This window comes from Melozone crissalis, unplaced genomic scaffold, assembly GCF_028551555.1.
Source record: "Melozone crissalis strain CALT ecotype California unplaced genomic scaffold, PUWL_Pcris_2 ptg000008l_1, whole genome shotgun sequence".
NCBI classification, from domain to species: domain Eukaryota; kingdom Metazoa; phylum Chordata; class Aves; order Passeriformes; family Passerellidae; genus Melozone; species Melozone crissalis.
In genome coordinates, this window is record NW_026535786.1 from 876,277 (window position 1) to 895,577 (window position 19,301).

Here is a 19,301-nt window from a genome sequence, read left to right on the forward strand (position 1 = left end):
TTGACTTCATACTGTGTTACAAAGTCATTTACCATAAATATGCATTTCATAAAGGACTGATTGGGGATTATTAAGAACTCAAATCAAACTAACAAAAAATATTTGCTATAATTGAGTTACCCATTGTTCCATTTTTTTCTCAAAAGGCTATATGTATTTTTGAAAGATATCCTATTGTGGTTAGCCACACAAAGTATTTCAAGGATAAGACAAAGCAACTAAACTTTTCAATTGAACATGACATGACCACACTGTGCTTTTGTGCCTCCACAGACATGGGGTACAAGTGATACTTGACAGAACCTTACAGAGAGGTCCCAGGAACTATGTAATTATTCAGTACATTGAGGATTGACCTTGGTGAACTCCTTGAAAGCTTTTCTTTTCATGGAAATCATAGAAAGGTTTAAGTTGGAAGGGACCTTAGAGATCATCCAGTTCCAAACCCCAGCCGTGGCAGGGACACCTTCCACTATCCCAGCTTGCTCAAAGCCTCATCCAACCTGGCATTGAGCACTTTCAGGTGTGGGGCATCCCCAGCTTCTGTGGGAAACCTGTGCCAGAGTCTCACCACCTTCCCAGGAAAGATTAGATCCCCCTAAAACCTAATATACATCTCTCTTCTGTTCATGATTTTTTTTAAGGCAGAGAACCTTTATCTCTGATGCCAAATTGCAGATTTACATTGCAATTTTCATTAGGTGTAGTTTCATTTTGAGAATTCAGACCTTCTTTCACCTTTCAGATATTTAGCTATAAAAAAAATATTTACCTAGGAAATCCAAAATTTAGATGAAATTAAAATGATGTCAAAAATTATTTGATTTTAACGGACACCTTTTCCACATTCACCATTTCAGATTCATCACTTTTTCTTGAAAATAATGTAATTTAAAGGCTCTTGCAGCTGCAAACCAAATCATTTTGTCACCTTGAACTGTACAAATATAACGGAGGACATGACAGGAGATAAGATAAAAGTCAATAAAAAGAGAATAATTTATTAAAAAGATCTAATGTTACAAGAACAGTACACAGAAACTATTATATTACTGTGTCTTCCACATTGTATGTACCATTATATATAGCATATATACAGATTGTATACAATATATCTAACATTTTGTTATGGGCCATGACAGCAACTTTCTTTTGGTCTGTGTAACAAGGTTTATTTCTAATAATTAATTTTTCTGAACAGATCCTGTGACATTATACAAAAATACAGTCTCCTCAGTGACGCCAGACTGCACTATTACAATCTTTTACATGAAAAAGGAAAAAGCTTTCCCTTGCAACTAAAAATGTCATGATAAGGAAACGTCTTCTACAAAGTAACAAATAGGTAATACATAGGTACTTAAACATTTAAAACATGTTTAATAATATATTTAAGATGCAAAATACATATTCTGTTCATGTTGAATATAAAACATACCTCCTTTTGTCCCTGCAATACAACTACATTACCTGATGGTATGTTCAATATTTCTATTTGTATCTTCATACTAGAGAGGGAGATGTGTCTAGATGGAGCTCTGTCTCCTTATCAGACTTTTTTTCTTCCTATAAAGCATATCCATTTTTTTGTTATCAGAAAGTTTAACAAAATGCCACCAGCAGTGAATGTAGCCTTTTTGAATACTCTGAAATGAACTGCATTGGCAAGCAACTGTATAAAAAATAGAGGAAATTATGCGTAACTAATTTATAAAATAGCCATTTGACTTTTTGGTTCACCACTTTATTCTTATATATTTTAACATTTTGGCAGATAATGGATTGCTGATGTAGGCTCTCTGCACAGTAGCAGTGCTGCTGTTTTACAAGGGACAGCAGGTAGTTATTCTCTATGAGTCTGCTCCATCAGCAATGTACTTAATGCCTTCCTGTTTTTGATCTCAAAGGCTTTTCAGAGGCAGAGATAGAGAAGGCCTCTTTCTATGTATCTGCAGTCAATTCTTAGCTATCTATCCTGCCTTTGTTTTCTGAGCAACATGGGGACTTAAATGATATTGAAAACCATTTTTTTAGAAAATTATTTAAAATATTAGTGGGTAGCAAAGATTTAAGTTAAACCTCCTCTGAAAAATTTTACTGATAAAATATTCAAAAGGAAAAATATTTAGTCATCATCAGTTTTTACCTTCTTATCTCTGTTGTGCTTTCTTGGTTACTGTTTTGAAGCAGCTGAGAAAGAGCACAGCTGCAGTGTATTATCTAAATGCCAAAAATTATTTTGCTAGTACTGGCAAAATAATAGCATTTTGAATTGGGAACCCAATTCAGCTAAAATAGGTTTTCATCAAAACTCTTAGAGGGATAGACAACTAGAAGAACATGCTGTTAGGACTTTCATGTTAACCATTTTTGACTTGATTCTTCCAGGCAGTACAATGATTCTTCCCAAGGCACGGTCCCCAGATGTGTTAGCTGCCCTTCATAACACTGTGCCTACCATGATTGTACAAACATGCACACCATCTCCCCTGGGAGTCATTTTTCCTCAGGTTCCAGTCGGTGGGAAAGCCTTCCAATGTAGAAAAATTGTCCAAATTGTTTATTGAGTAAAAAATTTTCAGGTACAGCAAAAAATGGGGATTAGAACTGATATCACACAGTACTTACAAGAATAATCTCCAGTGAGCTATACAAATAGAGCCAATTAGATAAATAATTGGAATGATGCTCTGTAGCACTTTTCCAAGTAATTTTTTCTCAGAAACAAAATTCTCCCAAATATATCCTACTGCAGTCTGTAGATACTTGGATAATCCCATTCTGAAAATTATAGAATGCTACCAAAAATTGGACTCAGAGGAAAAAGAAAGTTACAACTGAGAAGTGATTGAGAAAATTTGGTTTATCTCCTTGCATTGCTTTATTTGTCCTCTTAGTAGCTTAATGTATATAATGTTTAAATGCCCAGTGGAATTTTCATTGTCATATGCAGTAGGAATCGATTTCTTATTTTCTACTGACAATTCCATTGGACATAAAAGCTTGTGGTATTTGATAAAAACTGACTGGTTTTCTCCTAAACTTGTGTTTAATAATTTTCCATTTACCTGGTAATAAAATAAATGGATTTTCTGCTCCATTTTGCTATGTTCTGTGGTAAGCTGTCTAGTATTTCATTGAAAATTCTTTTTGCTAAATGAATACATATTATATATTTTCAGAAAAAGTTCTTCTTTACCTTTGCAGAGATCTTTGCATATAAATTCTGTTTTTCTTCCTTGTCAGTAGGAGCAACCAGCTGTATCAAACTTTTTTCTATATTTAAAAGAGGATTTATTTTCTCCAAACCATACAGGTGTACTGTACTAGACACCACCCTGTAATGATACATGACTGGGTTCACCAAATTTGAACATATTAAAAAAGGAAAATACATTTGACAGAAATTACCTTTGCTTACAAAAGTTTATTACATACAATCTGCATATTTTTGGGCCAAGAAGGGTCTCCTCCCCAGAGGACTTTTACAAATAAAAAGAGATAAAGACCTGATGAATTATTGACCGTGTCTCCAACTCTTCTCTAAGTGCACCACAGGCATTTTGATGGGTCTTTAAGCATTAGCTTGGGTTTTCAGTTTCTCCACAGACATAAAACTCCATCCCTTGGTGTCATCAAGTTAAAGCAAACAAATAACAACAACAACAAAGTCTGCAGCCTTCACCATGAGGTCGAAGGTACCATCAGTGCCAAAAGCAGCGTTATAGAGGATGAGGAAGTAGAAAGCACATGTAGGGTGGACTGAGCACTTGTTACTTTCCCTCCTGAAACGAAAAGCAAAATAATTAAAAAAAATTATGCAAGTGGTTCTCAGTACATTTAAATATTAGCTTTTGCCCAAATTTATATTCTTTACCCTCAGCAAAAGACTAATTTTAAGGCAATGGGTTACTGTGCGAGAACTGCAGACGCAAAATGGGCTCCATACACAGATGGGATTTTGTGATACCTACAGCAACTCGCATTCTGAATCCTCATATTCAGTCTGCAAATTAATAGGAAGTTCCAAAAGGATATATGGTTTTTTGTCTTAATCTTCAAAAAAGCATTAGGCTGCAGAAACTGCCCCGAGTCACAAATTTTTGTCCCAGAACAAGGAATGAAAGCTAGCCCTTCATCCCTAGCCTTGTCCAGAGGAAAAAGTGGTCTTTGGCCCATTGGTGCAGGGTTCATTTTTGACTACATCACAGTCTTATATGGCCATGCTAAGGGGAAATGTGCTCTGGGGTAGTAGTGGCAACAAGATGGGAAAGGAACCAGACTGGATTTCTTTGCACAACAATTGTCCTCAATGAAACAAATGTGATACGCACAGTCTAATTAGATGGCCGACTTTGTGGCCTAGAATTATGATATATGAAAAAAATGTTCCATGTGGTAGGGATTAGTGTCTTCTGCATTCTGATGTAGCACTGCAGTTTGTGACCAGACCAGAGCTGAAACTGTAGTTCTAGACTGAAGTTTCAGGGTCACACCTTTTTGTTAGTGTTCCTTAAGGACCAAAGAGCAATATTTAATAAAATTTTAAAGTGTTATCAGAAGTTTATAATTAAAATGCCTTGTTGTGTTTAGGCAAAGATTATGTTATTTCTTTGCTCTAGTAGCTAATCCTCCCATCCCTCACCTACCTTTGTAATATTGATACTTTACATTCTTTCAACACATCACAGTAACTGAGGAGAGAGAAGCTAGACATCAAAATTTGCCTAATGAAGACACTTTAATACTGCTATAAGTTAATAACTAAATAGTAATAATTATGCAAGGGAGTGACTGGAACTTACAGAGAAATTCAGCTTATTCTCAAGTAGGTACATACACAGGTGTCAGGTACCTAAATCTATGCCACTTTAGCTGTGTTCCACCTCTGGTGGTACAGAATGGTACAGAATGGTGTGTGTATCCCCTAAGACCCACAGAATGGTGTGTGTATCCCCTAAGTCCCACAGAATGGTGTATGTATCTCCTAAGTCCCACAACACATCTGCCAGCTCTGTTTGGCATGCCTTAGGACATTGCAGATGTCCATAGGTGCTCCTGCCTTAATACTAAAATCCAGAAGATTAGCTGAATTGTTGTCAAGGTTCCACTGCTGGTCTCGGTGGATTGCATCCCAGCTGACTTCATTGCTGTTTGAGACACTAGTGCACATATAAACATCTACAGCTCAGGTAGGTTTTTAGGTGTTATCCTCAAATGGGAGAGATTTCATATAAATCATCTTTGTTCATCAGCCTCACATGGTTGCCTCAGATGATCTTAAACATCCCATGTGTCACTAGATACCTTTGTTTCTAAGAAACTAAAGACTCAGATCAATGATTTTATTTTATAGGTAAAGAATTGTGAGAACATTGTTTTTCTGGTAGAGAATAGCAGAGTTAAAGAGCATTGCTTTCATCATCACAATTTCAAATAAAAGTGTAACCTTACCTGAAAAAGATGGAACTCTGATCTGGGGACTTGCAGTCCCATCCCCTCCTTCACTGACTGCACAGACCTCAATGATGTAGACCCCAACATCAGGAAGAAGTACCACTGCAGAGGTTTTTTGTGTCTCTATAACTTGGCTATTGCTCTGGCCCTCTTGCCGAAATAACACCTGTGGTAGGTAAAGTAGATAGTAGTCACAGTGGTCATTCAAACTCTGTACCAGACATTTTGTGTAGATAACACAGTCATTGCAGTATTAACTGTTTCATGCTTTCCTTAGGGATTTACTCACATTGCATTTGAACAGACTTTGCTTTTACTCTTCCCTTTCTGCAGTGGCTTCAAAACAGTAATAACAAAATATTATAGAGATTCATGAATGTGAAAGGACATAGATTATGACCTAGAGCAAAGACAGAGAACTTACCCTCTTTAGCATTAAGTGTTGTACAACTTTATCCCCCAAAAATTTATTTAGAGTTCCATTTCATTCAAATTCTTAGCCCAAAGTTCATGTTGATATTCACATTTTTGGCTCAAGAGCCCAACTTCAAATGTAAGGAAAATAGCCTGAATAATGTATTTACTGTGTTTACCTTAGCTGGCTAAATCAACTGACAACAGCTCAGATCTGCCTCTGCATTTCCTCTGAAACTCAATACAAATTTATGGCATGTGGGAGTAAAGCAAGTCAGCACGTAGCTGTCTTTTTGGTATTTCTGCATAAGAGTTTCTGTTCCCAGAGAAAATTGAAAAGGTCAGAGAGGTGTGAAAAACCAAAGAAGTCAACTGTACTATTTCAGAATATCAACTATTTTGATAAAGGTTAGGGCCAGTTTCTGGTTTATTTGAACCATTTTATACTTTCTCGGTGATATCGCCTGATGTATCGGATAGGAGATATGAGAATGCAGTCTATAGAAATGATTTGGTATGGGCTCCAAAAAACCCCAGATTCTACACTTCTTTAAAAACACTGAAATCATTCTACCTTTATTCAAGGTATTGCAGTGAATTCTGATTTTATGATTTGTTATTTAAGTGTTAATCTGGATTTTATTCTTTAAAACTTCAAAACTTTTAAATCCCAGGTATTACCATCACTGCTGTTGACCATCACTAACATGATCACAAAACAAACTGAAGTACTTGTGTTTCTGCTAAAAAAATACTAATTTTAATGTAAATTAAAGACATCTCATTATTCTGCATTTTTCTAAATCCTACTGCAAACACAGTTGAAATGAAGAGGTATTAGGAATTTCATTGCAGTCTGATATTATTAATAGCCACTGCTGACTCAGAGAGGATGGACTGACCCCCTGAGATAGAGGGAAGTTAGATAGAGTTTGGCATTTGAAAATCACAACACAAAAATATATTGATACATTTCTCTGATTTTAATTTTATTTATTGCTTCTCACAGTGAAAGCTGTTTGGAGACAGTCTGTAGAGAATGTTTCATTTGCACAGAGAAACAAGAAAGGGAAAAAAGCCAACAAAGAAGAGAAGCAATTGCTTGGAAGAGGGAAAGGTGAGCCAGGAAAGGGAAACACTAACCTTGTATCCCATTACATCAGATTCATTAGCTAGAGGTCTGACTGGCTCCCACCCAAGAGACACATGTGAGCCATCCTGTATCCACATAATATTGCCTGGTGCTTGGCTGGGAGCTGAGAAAAAAAATAACATGTACATATATATTTTTTATAGTTAGTTTCTTCTTTAAAAACAGAAGAAAAGTATTTTAATTTTTGATTATATTTAAAACTCATAATGTTATCAGGCTTCCCACCCTAGACGGAACATTTAAGATTTTTTTTCATCAGTAGTGTAATTTGGTAGATTATAGTGTATTTATTCCACCCACCCTATAAATTCCACAAAGCTTATGGACTTGAACTCTTTTCTCTCCCTTTGTACAAAATGCCTTGTTTTCTAGGAAATTAACCTTTGTTATGGATGCAAAGTCATATGAATTCATTTCTAAACATCAAAGCAAAGCCATGAAACAAAGCTATGTGATTCCTGATCATTATACACTCTTAATAAATAACAACCTAAGGGAACAGAGGTTGCTCCCTGATTTCTTCCTTTTAGCAAAGGTACTGAGATTACTTACGGGATTTTTTGGTTGCTGCATGCACAGCAGTGCTAGGTGGTCCATACCCTGCAGCATTGTATGCCCTCACTGTTAGGTGGTATAATGTGTTTCCTTCTAATCCTGTCAGGAGGATGGATGACTCATTTCCCTCTGTTTTGACCTTTTCTGCTGCTTCTTCCTGCTGCATGTCCTTCCAGTAACCAACCTGCCAACAAGAAACCAAACGAAGGATTAATATAGGCATGTGGCAAGCTCATGCTGCCTGATGCTTGTGCTTGTTACCCTGTGGGAGGTATTTTTGCCATTTATGCCTTTTTCTGATCATCAGACCCCTTTAAGCACATGGGATTTGCAGCTTGACCTCAAGCCATTCAGTGCTCTCTTCTCCAAAATGGCAAAACATGGAATATTGTGGTGTGACCTGGAGCACATGGAATAACTGTGTACTGGCACAAATGCAGGTTACTATAAGACAGAAGAGGAGAGGGTCAACTTTGTCATTGAAGGACACCATTGAAGGAGAACTCAACCTCTGGTAGGTCACCAGAATATCTGTGTTCATCCTGGAAAACTCTGACTGCATCAGTTTAGTGTTGTGAGCAATATTCTCTTCCTGGCCTGGTACAACTCAGATCCAGGAGATTTCTTATCAGCCCAATGAATAGGCAATTGCAGAACAAGGGTGGAAATATTTCAATTATTTGAAAAATCCAAACAGAAGAAATAGAAGGAAATTGATTCAGTTTTAGTTCTTGGATATAAAGAGGTTTCTGGTAAATGAAGTTTTGATAGTATGTTCATGCTCTTCATTTTCAGACATAAAATGAACCTCTGAATGATCTTTGGTGGTTATTCTCTAGTATCTTTAAATTTATCATCATCTCAAAGAAGTTATAAAGCTGAGCTGAGAATTTGGCTAGTCTTTGTCCTAAGGGACCAAGCACTTCCAGGGTGTACCTAAAGAAAATGTATCTAGGTGAGCTACATAAGTAAGGCAATTGTCATGGGACTCTATTTTGCCTAATAGGAGGTGTCACTTAAATGCCATTCAAAGACCTATGCTCAGCTTACTGTTATTCATGCTGAGACCTACTTGCTTTTCTTCTATATTTTGACCTTTTGTGTGAAGCTGGTTGTTCCTTAATAAGTTATTTACATTGTATTGGGAATAACATTTTCTCTGAGGAAAAAAAAGGTCAGAGACAAGACAGAACTCTTGAGAATGTTTCCCAGGAAATGGTGAACCAAAAAAACCCCAAGGGGTTCACAGGAAAATAAGACCAATGAGCACAATGCTGACATTTTATAATTGCATTAAGACTGCCATAAAAAAAAGATCTGGTTGCAAAAATATACATTTGAGGTCCTACCTTCACTTGACAAAAGCGCATCTGTTAACTTTGATTGAGGCTATATTAGTTTGTGTCAGCTCACAGTCCACTCTTTCAACTGTAAAATTCAAGTATTTGTCTTTTGTGAGTATGCCTGCATTATCTCATGTTAAAATGCTGTTGCTTTAATTCTTAGATCAGTTACAGCGCAGTTCACAGCTGCAGTCACCACTTGGTCTGAAATAAGTGTGATTCACTGAGGTATTTTGCTGGATGAATAGTTGGCCAAAGCTACTGATATCTGAAATAACACCTATTCAGAGTCAGTTTTCTTTTCTTCAAAAGAAAATGGAATCAATAACCATTTATTCACATCCTATTATGGAATCTCCAACGCTTATTATCTCTTGGGCAGTCAGATTCCTTTCATTTTACTTGTGATGCATCTTTACAAATTTGGTACCACGATGGTGAGAACTGCACAATACTGAGCACTGTATGAACAGGCAGTGAGGGGAACATGTGTCCTGGAGACCCTATCATCCAGACACTGCAGTCTGCTGAGGATCCAACAAGAAAAGGGTCAGAAAGGAAACAAGAGATGATTAACCTTGCACAGGTGAACAGTAGCAGGAGTGGAAATGCAACTGAAGTTTTTCTCCTTTTTCTAGAAGGCCAGGAGCAAAAACTTACAAGTAGCTGCGTTTATTCACAGGTAACATCATGTCACATGTCTCTAATAAGATGCTCATGAATTAACTTTGATCTCTTTTTTTTGGGGGGGGGGGGGAGGGGGTAACACATACATCTCTTTGTTGATGACCAAAGGAAATAAAAGAAGAAGTAGTTATAAAACAAAAACTTTCCAATGATTGTTGACTGAGGTAGATGGTGTGGGGATTTACATTGATTTGAACTGAAATGAAGATATTTCTGATGTTTAAAAGTGAGAGACATATATCTTAAAATAGAGGGTTTGCTTATTTACACTTCTCTGCATTTGCTGGTTCTTTTTAAAATCTTCTTTTCTGTAACCTTAGTTTAAACTTCTTAGCAGGGATCTATAACACTGAACAGGTTTTCATTAACGATAACACTGAATATTGATAATAGTATGAAGCATAAATCATAAAAAGTAGCCCATATTTGAAAACTGAAGGAAAAGGGGAGAAGAAAGCATTTTTAGTCTGTTTAATACCTTCTGGTTTGCAAGGTTTTACATTTTTTCTGGACTTTCTGTTGTTTTTTGCCAAAGAAAGTAAACTTTGATACCTGATTTCCAGAGACCCATCCCTTTGAGCTGGAGAGGTGCCACCTGCTTTGCTCTTATCATGGTTTGATAAATAATTAAAAGCAAATCTTGGTAAAAAAAAACTCTGTCTAAAATTCTTCTGCCTCTGATATTTGCAGACCATTTCCTTGAAGTTTTAAGTTAAAAAGCATCTTAAATGATACCACTCTTTTCCCTCAGTTGGTTTGCAGGTTATAAGTCTTTGTCATAACTTAATTGGATCTAAGTGCAGGTCATCTTCACTAAAAGCAGTAAAATCAGTGTTACTGGCTGGCTATTCTTTCTGCTGACCACAGAAAATTAAAGCTACAAATTAAGCATATCAAGAGTCTAAATTAAGTAGAATTTCTGTCTTGCTTTTCCAGGCTACGGTTAAAATATCCATATGCTCTTTTTAAATTACCTCAAGGTGTACTTCACTAAATAAAATAAACAAACAAAAAAAATCAAGAACCATGCAGATAAAATTATCTGTTCCATTATAAAAACAAAGTGCAACTAAGAAGCAGCAAAATATTGAGTATTTCTCCTTGAAATGCCATAATATGGTTTTATTAAATAAATAATATAATAAACCAAGTTATTATGTCAAGTAATCCTCTCTGAAAATGGCACTCAGTATTTTTTTTTCATCTTTTATGTTTTTGTTATTTTTGGATTTTGTTTATTTGTTTTTTTCAAGTTGATCTTTTGATTGCAATAACCAAACTCCTATCCCTTAGAGGAACTCCAGCAAAAAAGACATGAGATTTTTCATTTCTACTTAAGTATTAGCCTTGTCTTTCTGGAAAAGAAAAAAGAAACCCAAAATATCTCTTCCAGTCAGTAATTCTTTCTGTTTTCGTTTCTTACCAGTAGCGAACAAAAAAGAAAATATTGCCTTGGGCTCAAATAGATTTTATAACCTTCAGCTTATAGATTCCAAACAATAAGTATGAACCACACACTATATTTTTCCACAATTCTGACAAAGTTTTTGAGCTGCTTCTACTTTATCAGAGTGTAGCTGGCATATATTTAGTAAGGTCGGGTGGAGAGCTGACAAACCTGTACTGAAGGCAGGAATAATATGTGCTTTGGAAGATGCAAATGAGGGCAGCAAACCTTGCATAAAACTCATGTGACATAACAGTTAACACTGCCTTTCAAGGATGACAATTGAAATTGGACAGGTTCCTTTGCCTTTTATTACTCCTTAGCACAAAGTGCAAGCAGGGCCACAGTGAAAGTGGGTCACTGTGAACTTGTCCGCATTTAGTAAATATTCTGTCACTTTGGCTGATTAAAGCCCAAACATTCAAGTGTTGAGAAAATAGCTGGCCCTTTTATAATGCTGTTGCCAAAAGGCCAGAAATGTGAAGACTGTGTAGGAGGTTGTCACTGCTATGATGACCACAGCCAGAATACGAATTGAGACATGAAAGCAGAGTGGCTAGTCAGATTGCTCTGCATACAGATTGAGCCAAAGGCAACCCTTTACTTGTGTCCCACAATAATTCTACATTAGGAAACAAATAAAAAACTGAAAAAAAGATAATTCATCCTTTTATCAAAATTACTGTATTTCTGTGCAACATCTCTTTGTTGTTTGTGGATTAAAGGAGTACTACAGGCTTTTTTTCCCACTGCAGTGAACAAATGATGAACTTTCAGAATTGGTTTTGAAATTAAGAGTTTTCCCACAAGTGAAAGAAATTCTTAAGAAAAAAATAATATGGAGAACATAAAGCTATTCTGTACTTCTGGGTGGTTAATTTGGCGGTGGATTTTAGCCCTACATGGGCTCCTTTGCTTTGTGCACTGTGGGGTGCTTTGAAGACAGGCTGTCAGTATGTTAGGAAAATTGGGCTGATAGTATGGACCTAGTGTACTAAAATGAATATTATAATGCACTGGTTTACTGTACTGATCCTATAACTCATTACCTCCTTTTTGATAAAATCCTTCCCAAAAATGGAATTGAAAAGATCTAGCAATACCATCTTTAGAAGTTATTCTCTCCTGCTGGACTGTGCATTTACTTTTATGTTTACTGAGTAAGTGCGGCGCTGATTGTAATCATTCCAATGAGGATGGAGGAGAGTAAATTATTCCATGGAAGATTTGTCTGCCAGAAAGTGGGCAGAGGAATTCTGGCTAAATGAACGAAGATGGAAAGAGCAGGATGGGTTTGGGTAGGATGGGGAGGAAAAAAATACCCTCATCTCCCCAGATAAAAATAGTACCTTAAAAGGTATTACTACTTAGGAGGCTCCTCTAATTCCTTCATGGGAGGAGGTAAAAGGGAGCAGTGAATTTTTTTTATATACTTCATTTTTTTTGTTAGGTCAATTGGCTTGAAATATTTACTCTGTAATCTTCATGCTATAATCCTAAATCCTAAATCCTCCTCACCTGCTAAAATTGGTGAGGAGGCAAATTATTAGTAAGGTTCACTGTTAGTAACTTTTCCTGTATTAATTGGCATTTTCAGAATTGTACCAGAGAAATCTGTGAGAGACGTAGAGGTTGTAGAGACATAGAGACATTATACCAAACAATATTGCTGTTTGGGTCAGAGTATGCCAAACTCCAAAGATTTTGCGCTTTCCAAGTGCAGAGGACCACCTCTGACACAAAGCAAGCCCTACCTGTAACAGCCATCTATTGCTAGGACACCTCTGTAGAGCTAAGGGAAGTGTTATGTGACAAGCAAGTAAATGCAAAATCCATTCACATTATGAAAGGATAAGCTTCTAGGGAAATAAATTTCAATTTCAGAGAGAAAATCTATTTTTTGTTTTAAAATATGTAATGCAAAGTTAATAGAACATTTTGAGAATCATTTTGATCGATGGAATGAGGATAAGAGTGAAAACAGTAGGTATAATTTAAAGATATTAAGATAGCTGAGGAAAAAAAAACCAAACCAGACACCTTTCTGAAAGGAAAAAAGACAGGGTGCAGCAAGCAAGTTATTACAAATGATAAAAGACTGGTCTCAAGATTGAAGTCAGCTTAGTAACAAGTGGAACACTTCAACATGGAGAGGAACAGTATATGCAAGATGAATATCATCTCTATCAGATACTGTTTTGTTTACTTTATAAATGGTATGTTTAAAGGTAAAATGGTGAAATATAACTTTTTCTGCATGAAGCAAGCCATGTGCAAAGGAATAGAAGCATGTTTAATGTAAGGCAGAAGCGGGAGAAAAGAACAATGAAAGAAAACTGACAGAGGGTTAGCAGAGTTCAGCATGCAGATGTAGGAGAGAAGAAGACCTGAACAAATGCTAGACCTCAGGGGACACACCAAAGTCACAGCCCATTTGCACAGTGCTAGACATTAATAGAGATACTGCTATCCAATTCATCAGGATAGGCTACAGAAACAGATAAAAAAAATATTAACTGGCTGCATCTGAGCTATGAGGTAAATGTGCTGCTCTGGTTGTGGCTGGCCAGCCAAAGGCTGAGCTGGAGAAGGTGCTGGCTCTGGTGCTGCCCAGACACCTCCATTTCCTTCCTAAGGCTATTGGTGACAGTCACCAGCCCCTGCGGTTGCCCAGACGTGTTACCAGGGAGAAACCCTGTGCTAGTAGATTATCCTTTGACACCCACATGATTGGTGTCTACCTCAGACCTACATGTTTACTCTCTTTTCAATGTTAATGGAGAAAGTCAGGAATGAGTCAGCACTGTCTAAAGGTCTAAAGCAGGACAAATAGCCTGCAAAATCAGTTAATTTGGTTTAGCTAGACTATTTAATGAGGACCAGCACAGCCTGATGCACTAGGTCAGGGTGGGTTGTGGTGGTGGCCCAAAAGAATAGAGAGGTGTACTGCTAGACTTGGTCTGTTCCTGGAGGTTTGGATTGTAAACTGTATCCAAAGGTGCAGGGAGCTCCCTTGCCAGGGCTGGTTCACTCTCCTAGGTCAGGAAGTGCTGTGTCTAAGCAGTGTTTTATTTATGGACTGTGCAACTGCTGCTTCCCTCCTGACATCCTGTTGTTACTGTCTGCCCAGCAGATGTCCCTCGGCCACTGTGGGATGAGAGCACATGGATGCAGAGGCTCTCTCCTTTCTCTGTGCTGATTGCCGTCAGTAAATAACAAGTTTGAACTGGTCGCTTAGAGCTGGAAACAGTCAATACCTAATTTTCCCCAGCCTGTGAATGATGCATGCTGGGTCACTTGCAGTTCTTTCAGCTCTTTCTGAAGTGACAAAGAGATGTTATAAGAACTGGTGTTGAACAGTTTTCAAGCACAAATAAATAAAAAATGTTCCTGTGCTACAGCTGTGACCATTGTTCCACAGCCGGGGGTACGTATGCTAAAACAAGAATAATTCCTATTGAAGTTTCACTACTGCACATGTTAACAGAATGCAACACTCTCAAAAGCAACAAGACTTCTCATTATGATATTCTGTGTTCATACCTCAAATCCCTGTGGTCTTCCTAGACTTTCTTTAATATGTTTCCACGCAACAAGAATCTCTGATACAGACAAACTCGTAGCTTTGACATCGATGGGAGCAGCAGTGGGTTCTGTATTAAGAAAAATTGAAACAATAAACCTCCACTGTAACAGCTTGTATTTATCAAAAACACTCTGCCTGAAACTGTCATTTACTTCCTTTATTCTACCTTAATACTCTCAAGAAGGTATGACACTTAGGGGGAACATGAAAAACTGAACAAGATGAAGAGATTATTATTGTTGTATTTCTTTATTTGTGTCATGCTACATCAATATCTCATCACGGATGACGGGTGCAGCAAACCGCAAATGAATCTCTTGTCTGCGATTCTTTAAAAAAGCTTTAATATTTGTAAATGTATCCCCTGCCTCCACACACCTCTTTCATAGCCCTAACTGCAGCAGCAAACGGAGCATTCATGCTATTTGTGGCTTTTTTGTGCCACTCTGTCAGCTCAGGATGAGCAATGCCTTGCTGGGGTGCTCAGTCAGTCCTGCCCTGGGGCAATACTGAGCAGGAAGCGATACCCAGCACTGTAGTGAAATGCTATGTGAAAGATACCTTTTTTTAAGACTATGTTATTATATCCTTGAAGTCACAGGCACCAGTGTTTGGGATGTGCCACCTTCTCTCTGCTGTGCAGCATTTACTGTTTTAGGCCTTGGGTGCACATTTTTATAAAGACACCAAGACCTAATGTCTGTCCCTCTGATTACCTGTGTTTGTTTCCATTGGCATTCTGTCTATGCTTCTATCTCCATGCTATCCATATAACGCTCTGCAGTCCTGACCTTCTGATTATCTGGAGCAGAGAATCTTTCCTGTCCTCCAGCCTGGCTGGGTGCCCTTTGGTGGTGCTGGGGCATGGCCAGGATGCTCACAGGAGGCTGTGGGATGCTTTACACACCACACTTGCCCAGCAGTGTTGTCACAGGCGTGTTTGCCTTTGTACTTTGACATCAATGAATGCTTTATAGAGGCCCAGCTTCTTTCAGTGGTTGGGAAGTTGAGTAAATGTCCCCAGATATTTGCCATTACAGGCTACTGAGCACCCCACCACTCAGTTGTATCACCTGTTACAATAGTGACAAGTGTCCAAAAATTGTCTCATATGAAACTGGGACATGAGTCAAGGAAATCTTGTGAGTATTTTGCTTTATTACCTAAATACGACTGAAAACTTTCTTGAAGACAAGCTGTGGAGGCAAGGCTTCTACATATACTGTGCAGCACACAATAAGGCATTTCTCCACCTTTCTGGTGTAGTTCACTTAGTAAAAATGTGAATTCACATTCCCCTCAAGTCACAGAACCTGTGATTTCTTCCTTGGCCTAATGTTGCTCATTACATTTCTAATGTGTTGATCTGTTCCTGAAGGGCAGGCAGAGGTCTTGGTTTTATGTCACAGGGAGACACATCAAAGAGCTTTCTGAAAAATGGGGTTTTGGGGACTTGTTTAACAGGGTTACAAAAAAGCAGTGTCCTTACAGAACAGCCTGAGATAAAATTACATATTTTTCTCAGTGATCAAACCACCTAATATGTAAGATATCTAATATCAATGTTGACTCATTAACTACTGTCCTTTCTCTGCAGCTGTTGCTCTGGCACTGCTGCCCTACAAATGTTTTTGACATAGCTCATACAAATTTTTCATCCTTTTTGATGTCAGACTTTTAATGCTTGTTACACTTTTTTGATCTCTTTTTAAATTTATGTCTGAAGAAAAGAAGTCAATCTGATGTGATACGAAGTGGTGTTTTCTGTTTGCCAGCAATGAGTATCACTAATAAGTGTAAAATATGTTTGGAACTTTTTAGGTAATAAAGAATAAAAAAAAATATGTTCAGGAATAGGAAAAATGATCTTTTGAATTCAATACTGAAAGAATTGCACTATGAAGAAATATATTGCTCGTAATATCATTTTCTGTTCAACAGTTACATCCTGCTTTCCATTTTATGTACTACTAAGATTTGTGTGGCAAAAGCTATTTTCTAGTTTTTGTATTATTGAAGCAATTACCTTGTTGTCAGAAAAGATTGCAGTGGTATAAATAATTTGAGATGTACACAAAATGTTGGTTGGCAGACTTTACATTTTCTATAAATGCAGGAATCATTTTCTCTTCACAGCATTCATGAGGAGTGGTTTATACATTGCTTGAATAGAAACATAGAATATTTTCTGATATTTTTAAAAAATGCTTTCAACAAATGGAGCAGAAATAGTTTGGATTTTTTATGTGAAGAAAATGTATTTCTCACATATTCAGAGATAATTCACTGCAGTTTCACTGATATTAGGCGCTGAGAATGGTGTTCAGCAAAACAACAGAAATTATCTATTTGGGAATAAGATATAGCATGACTGTCTAAAAATTTTTGGAGCCTAAATAGCATTTTTTATTGATTCAGATACGATGAGGACCATATAATTTCTGGTGATATAATACAGTCTGTGGTTCACTCCAATGTCATGCTTTATTCTCTGTGTCTAAAACTAATGATAAGTTTGATAGGTTCAGTAGCTTTTTCTATTATGGTCACAGATGTTATAATCATATTATTTTCTTCACCTCTGTTAAACCTATAGGTGTCTACCTATGGTCATACTTCCTGAAAAAAGAAAAAAGTCCATCTTTAAGAGTCTCTTTAATAGTCCCTTCTTTGAATTAAAGATGCAGTACAACAAATTCTCATAAGGCTATGTGCAATATCCATGAAACACTGTCTTTCCCTGTGCTGCATGACACTTTGAAGAAACATGATCAATATGTAGGTTTTTTGGGATGGCTGTAAAATGGCAGGACATACATTTGCACGAATTTCATTTCTAATGTTCAGAGAGGGAATCCTGAATTTTGACACTAGGAAGTAAAGAAAAGAATCAGTTACTAGCCCTCAGTGTGTACTACCTGTTTATGACTGCAAGCTGATCTGTTTTCCTGAAATATTCATCCTTAAGGATTTCCACATGAAGTCCAAGAGCCTACTCAAATTTATGTTGTTTTCATTCTTCTGTGAAGCAGAGCCTCAGCCAGGACTACTCAACCAATCACTTCATACCTGTTCAGTTCTTATTTTGATTCCAAAAAGAATTTTTACAAAGCAGTCTCATTCAAAATTCAAGCCCTTATTTGAAGATAAGAACCTCAGTCTGAGCAATTGCATTATGGCTGCAGGCAGTTCTTCATAGTTGAGATTTTGGGATTTCAGCCAGGATCTATTTCTGTGATAATGCCTCTCTGTGGAAAAATCCACAAGAGATACATCAGAAGGAAAACTGGGAAAAGTCATCCCTCTTGTGTCAACCTATAAGTAAAGAAAGTGCTAGTATTTGCTTCCTTGCTAGAAATAGCCACATAGACTATCTTGCAAATCAGAGAACCTTTAGTGAACCTTTTCCATTCTGAGAAATGGGGGACTCCACCAGATCTGCAGTGAAATGTCTGTCTGCAGGATGTAGAACTTTCTCCAGAATCTTGCACTTAGAAGGGGAAAAATATCCAATTTCCACAATAGCAGAAACAAGATTACTGTTTCCAGGGCAGACTTTTTGAATCATCACTTTTCCACAATTCCTTTCTATTTTCACCTTCTCTCTGACCATCATCTTTGCAGAAGACAAAACAGAGGAAAAATTAGAAGAGTATTGGAATGAGCTACAAGTGAAGACCTCTGCCCTGAATATTTTTGATTTAGCGCTGAAATACTCTTTCTTGTTGGGTAGAACTTCTGAAGCCTTCTCCTGCACACTTTCTCACAGTGTACAATCCTGCTGTGACTCTCCATTCCCTGTGGAATAACCCAGATTTATTACACAGCAGAATGTCACCTGGGAATAAGGAGCTGCCTTATTCCACAAAGAATTTACCAGAGGAGTGTTGCCGTCTTTATGATCATAAATGGTTTGTTTCCATCAAGTGACATGGCAAGAAGAGTTATCCTCAGGATGTGAGGGGGGGGACGTGCCCATTATATTTATTGCACATCTGCTTCCCAGGGGGCTAGTGCCATTGATCAGAAGAGTGATAATAAACTCCTGCATGTCAGGGCTGTGTTTTCATTCCTTAAAAAGTCATTGGAGACAGCTCTAAGTGAGCTTTCACAGGATCTCTCCAGACAGATCATCTGGCAGAATCAGGAAATAACCCTCTGTAGTTTACAGCTAATCTGCCAATTAGTTTTCAGGTTCCCCTGAACCCCAAGAAGCTCAGCTTTAGCTATGAAATGAATCACAGGACTTCAAGAATTTAAGATTTTAATTAAAGACACTGAGGCTGTATTCAAAGGTGTGTAATTGCATATTATTTCCTCTCAATGAAAAGAAATATTTGTCTAAATATGGAGAAAAAAAACTGCCGTGGCTTTTGTATGGTCCTTTGCCTTTTGGATAACTGAGAGTTTTGGATCTCCATTGCTTCGATGAATGAATTACCCCAAATCCATACAAAGCAAGAACAAAATCTCTGTGCAGTATCATTGCATCTTGTATGTATTACAGAAGTGCATCTGGGGTCCCTCAGGAGGTTTTAAACATTAAGTGTGAGAGTCGTCAGGCTTTAACCTGTATCGCTCAGGGCTTTCTATTTCCTATATAGAAGTTTTTAGTAGTGTTCACTACTCCCTTTATCAAAATTATGGATCTTTCAATTG

At 37.3% G+C, this 19,301-nt stretch overlaps 1 protein-coding gene across 6 annotated transcripts in view; it reads right to left on the reverse strand.

The window, feature by feature from the left end:
• Nucleotides 1-975: 975 nt before the first annotated feature.
• Nucleotides 976-19,301, reverse strand: part of CNTN5 (contactin 5) — a 608,827-nt gene continuing 590,501 nt past the window's right edge. For all 6 annotated transcript variants that reach the window (XM_054269695.1, XM_054269698.1, XM_054269699.1 and 3 more), the window contains 5 exons: nucleotides 14,600-14,709; nucleotides 7,577-7,763; nucleotides 7,015-7,127; nucleotides 5,455-5,623; nucleotides 976-3,785 (listed from right to left, as the gene is read on the reverse strand). In XM_054269695.1, the coding sequence (XP_054125670.1) occupies nucleotides 3,682-3,785; nucleotides 5,455-5,623; nucleotides 7,015-7,127; nucleotides 7,577-7,763; nucleotides 14,600-14,709 (683 nt within the window). In that variant the 3' untranslated portion in view covers nucleotides 976-3,681. The remainder of the gene's footprint in view (nucleotides 3,786-5,454; nucleotides 5,624-7,014; nucleotides 7,128-7,576; nucleotides 7,764-14,599; nucleotides 14,710-19,301) is intronic.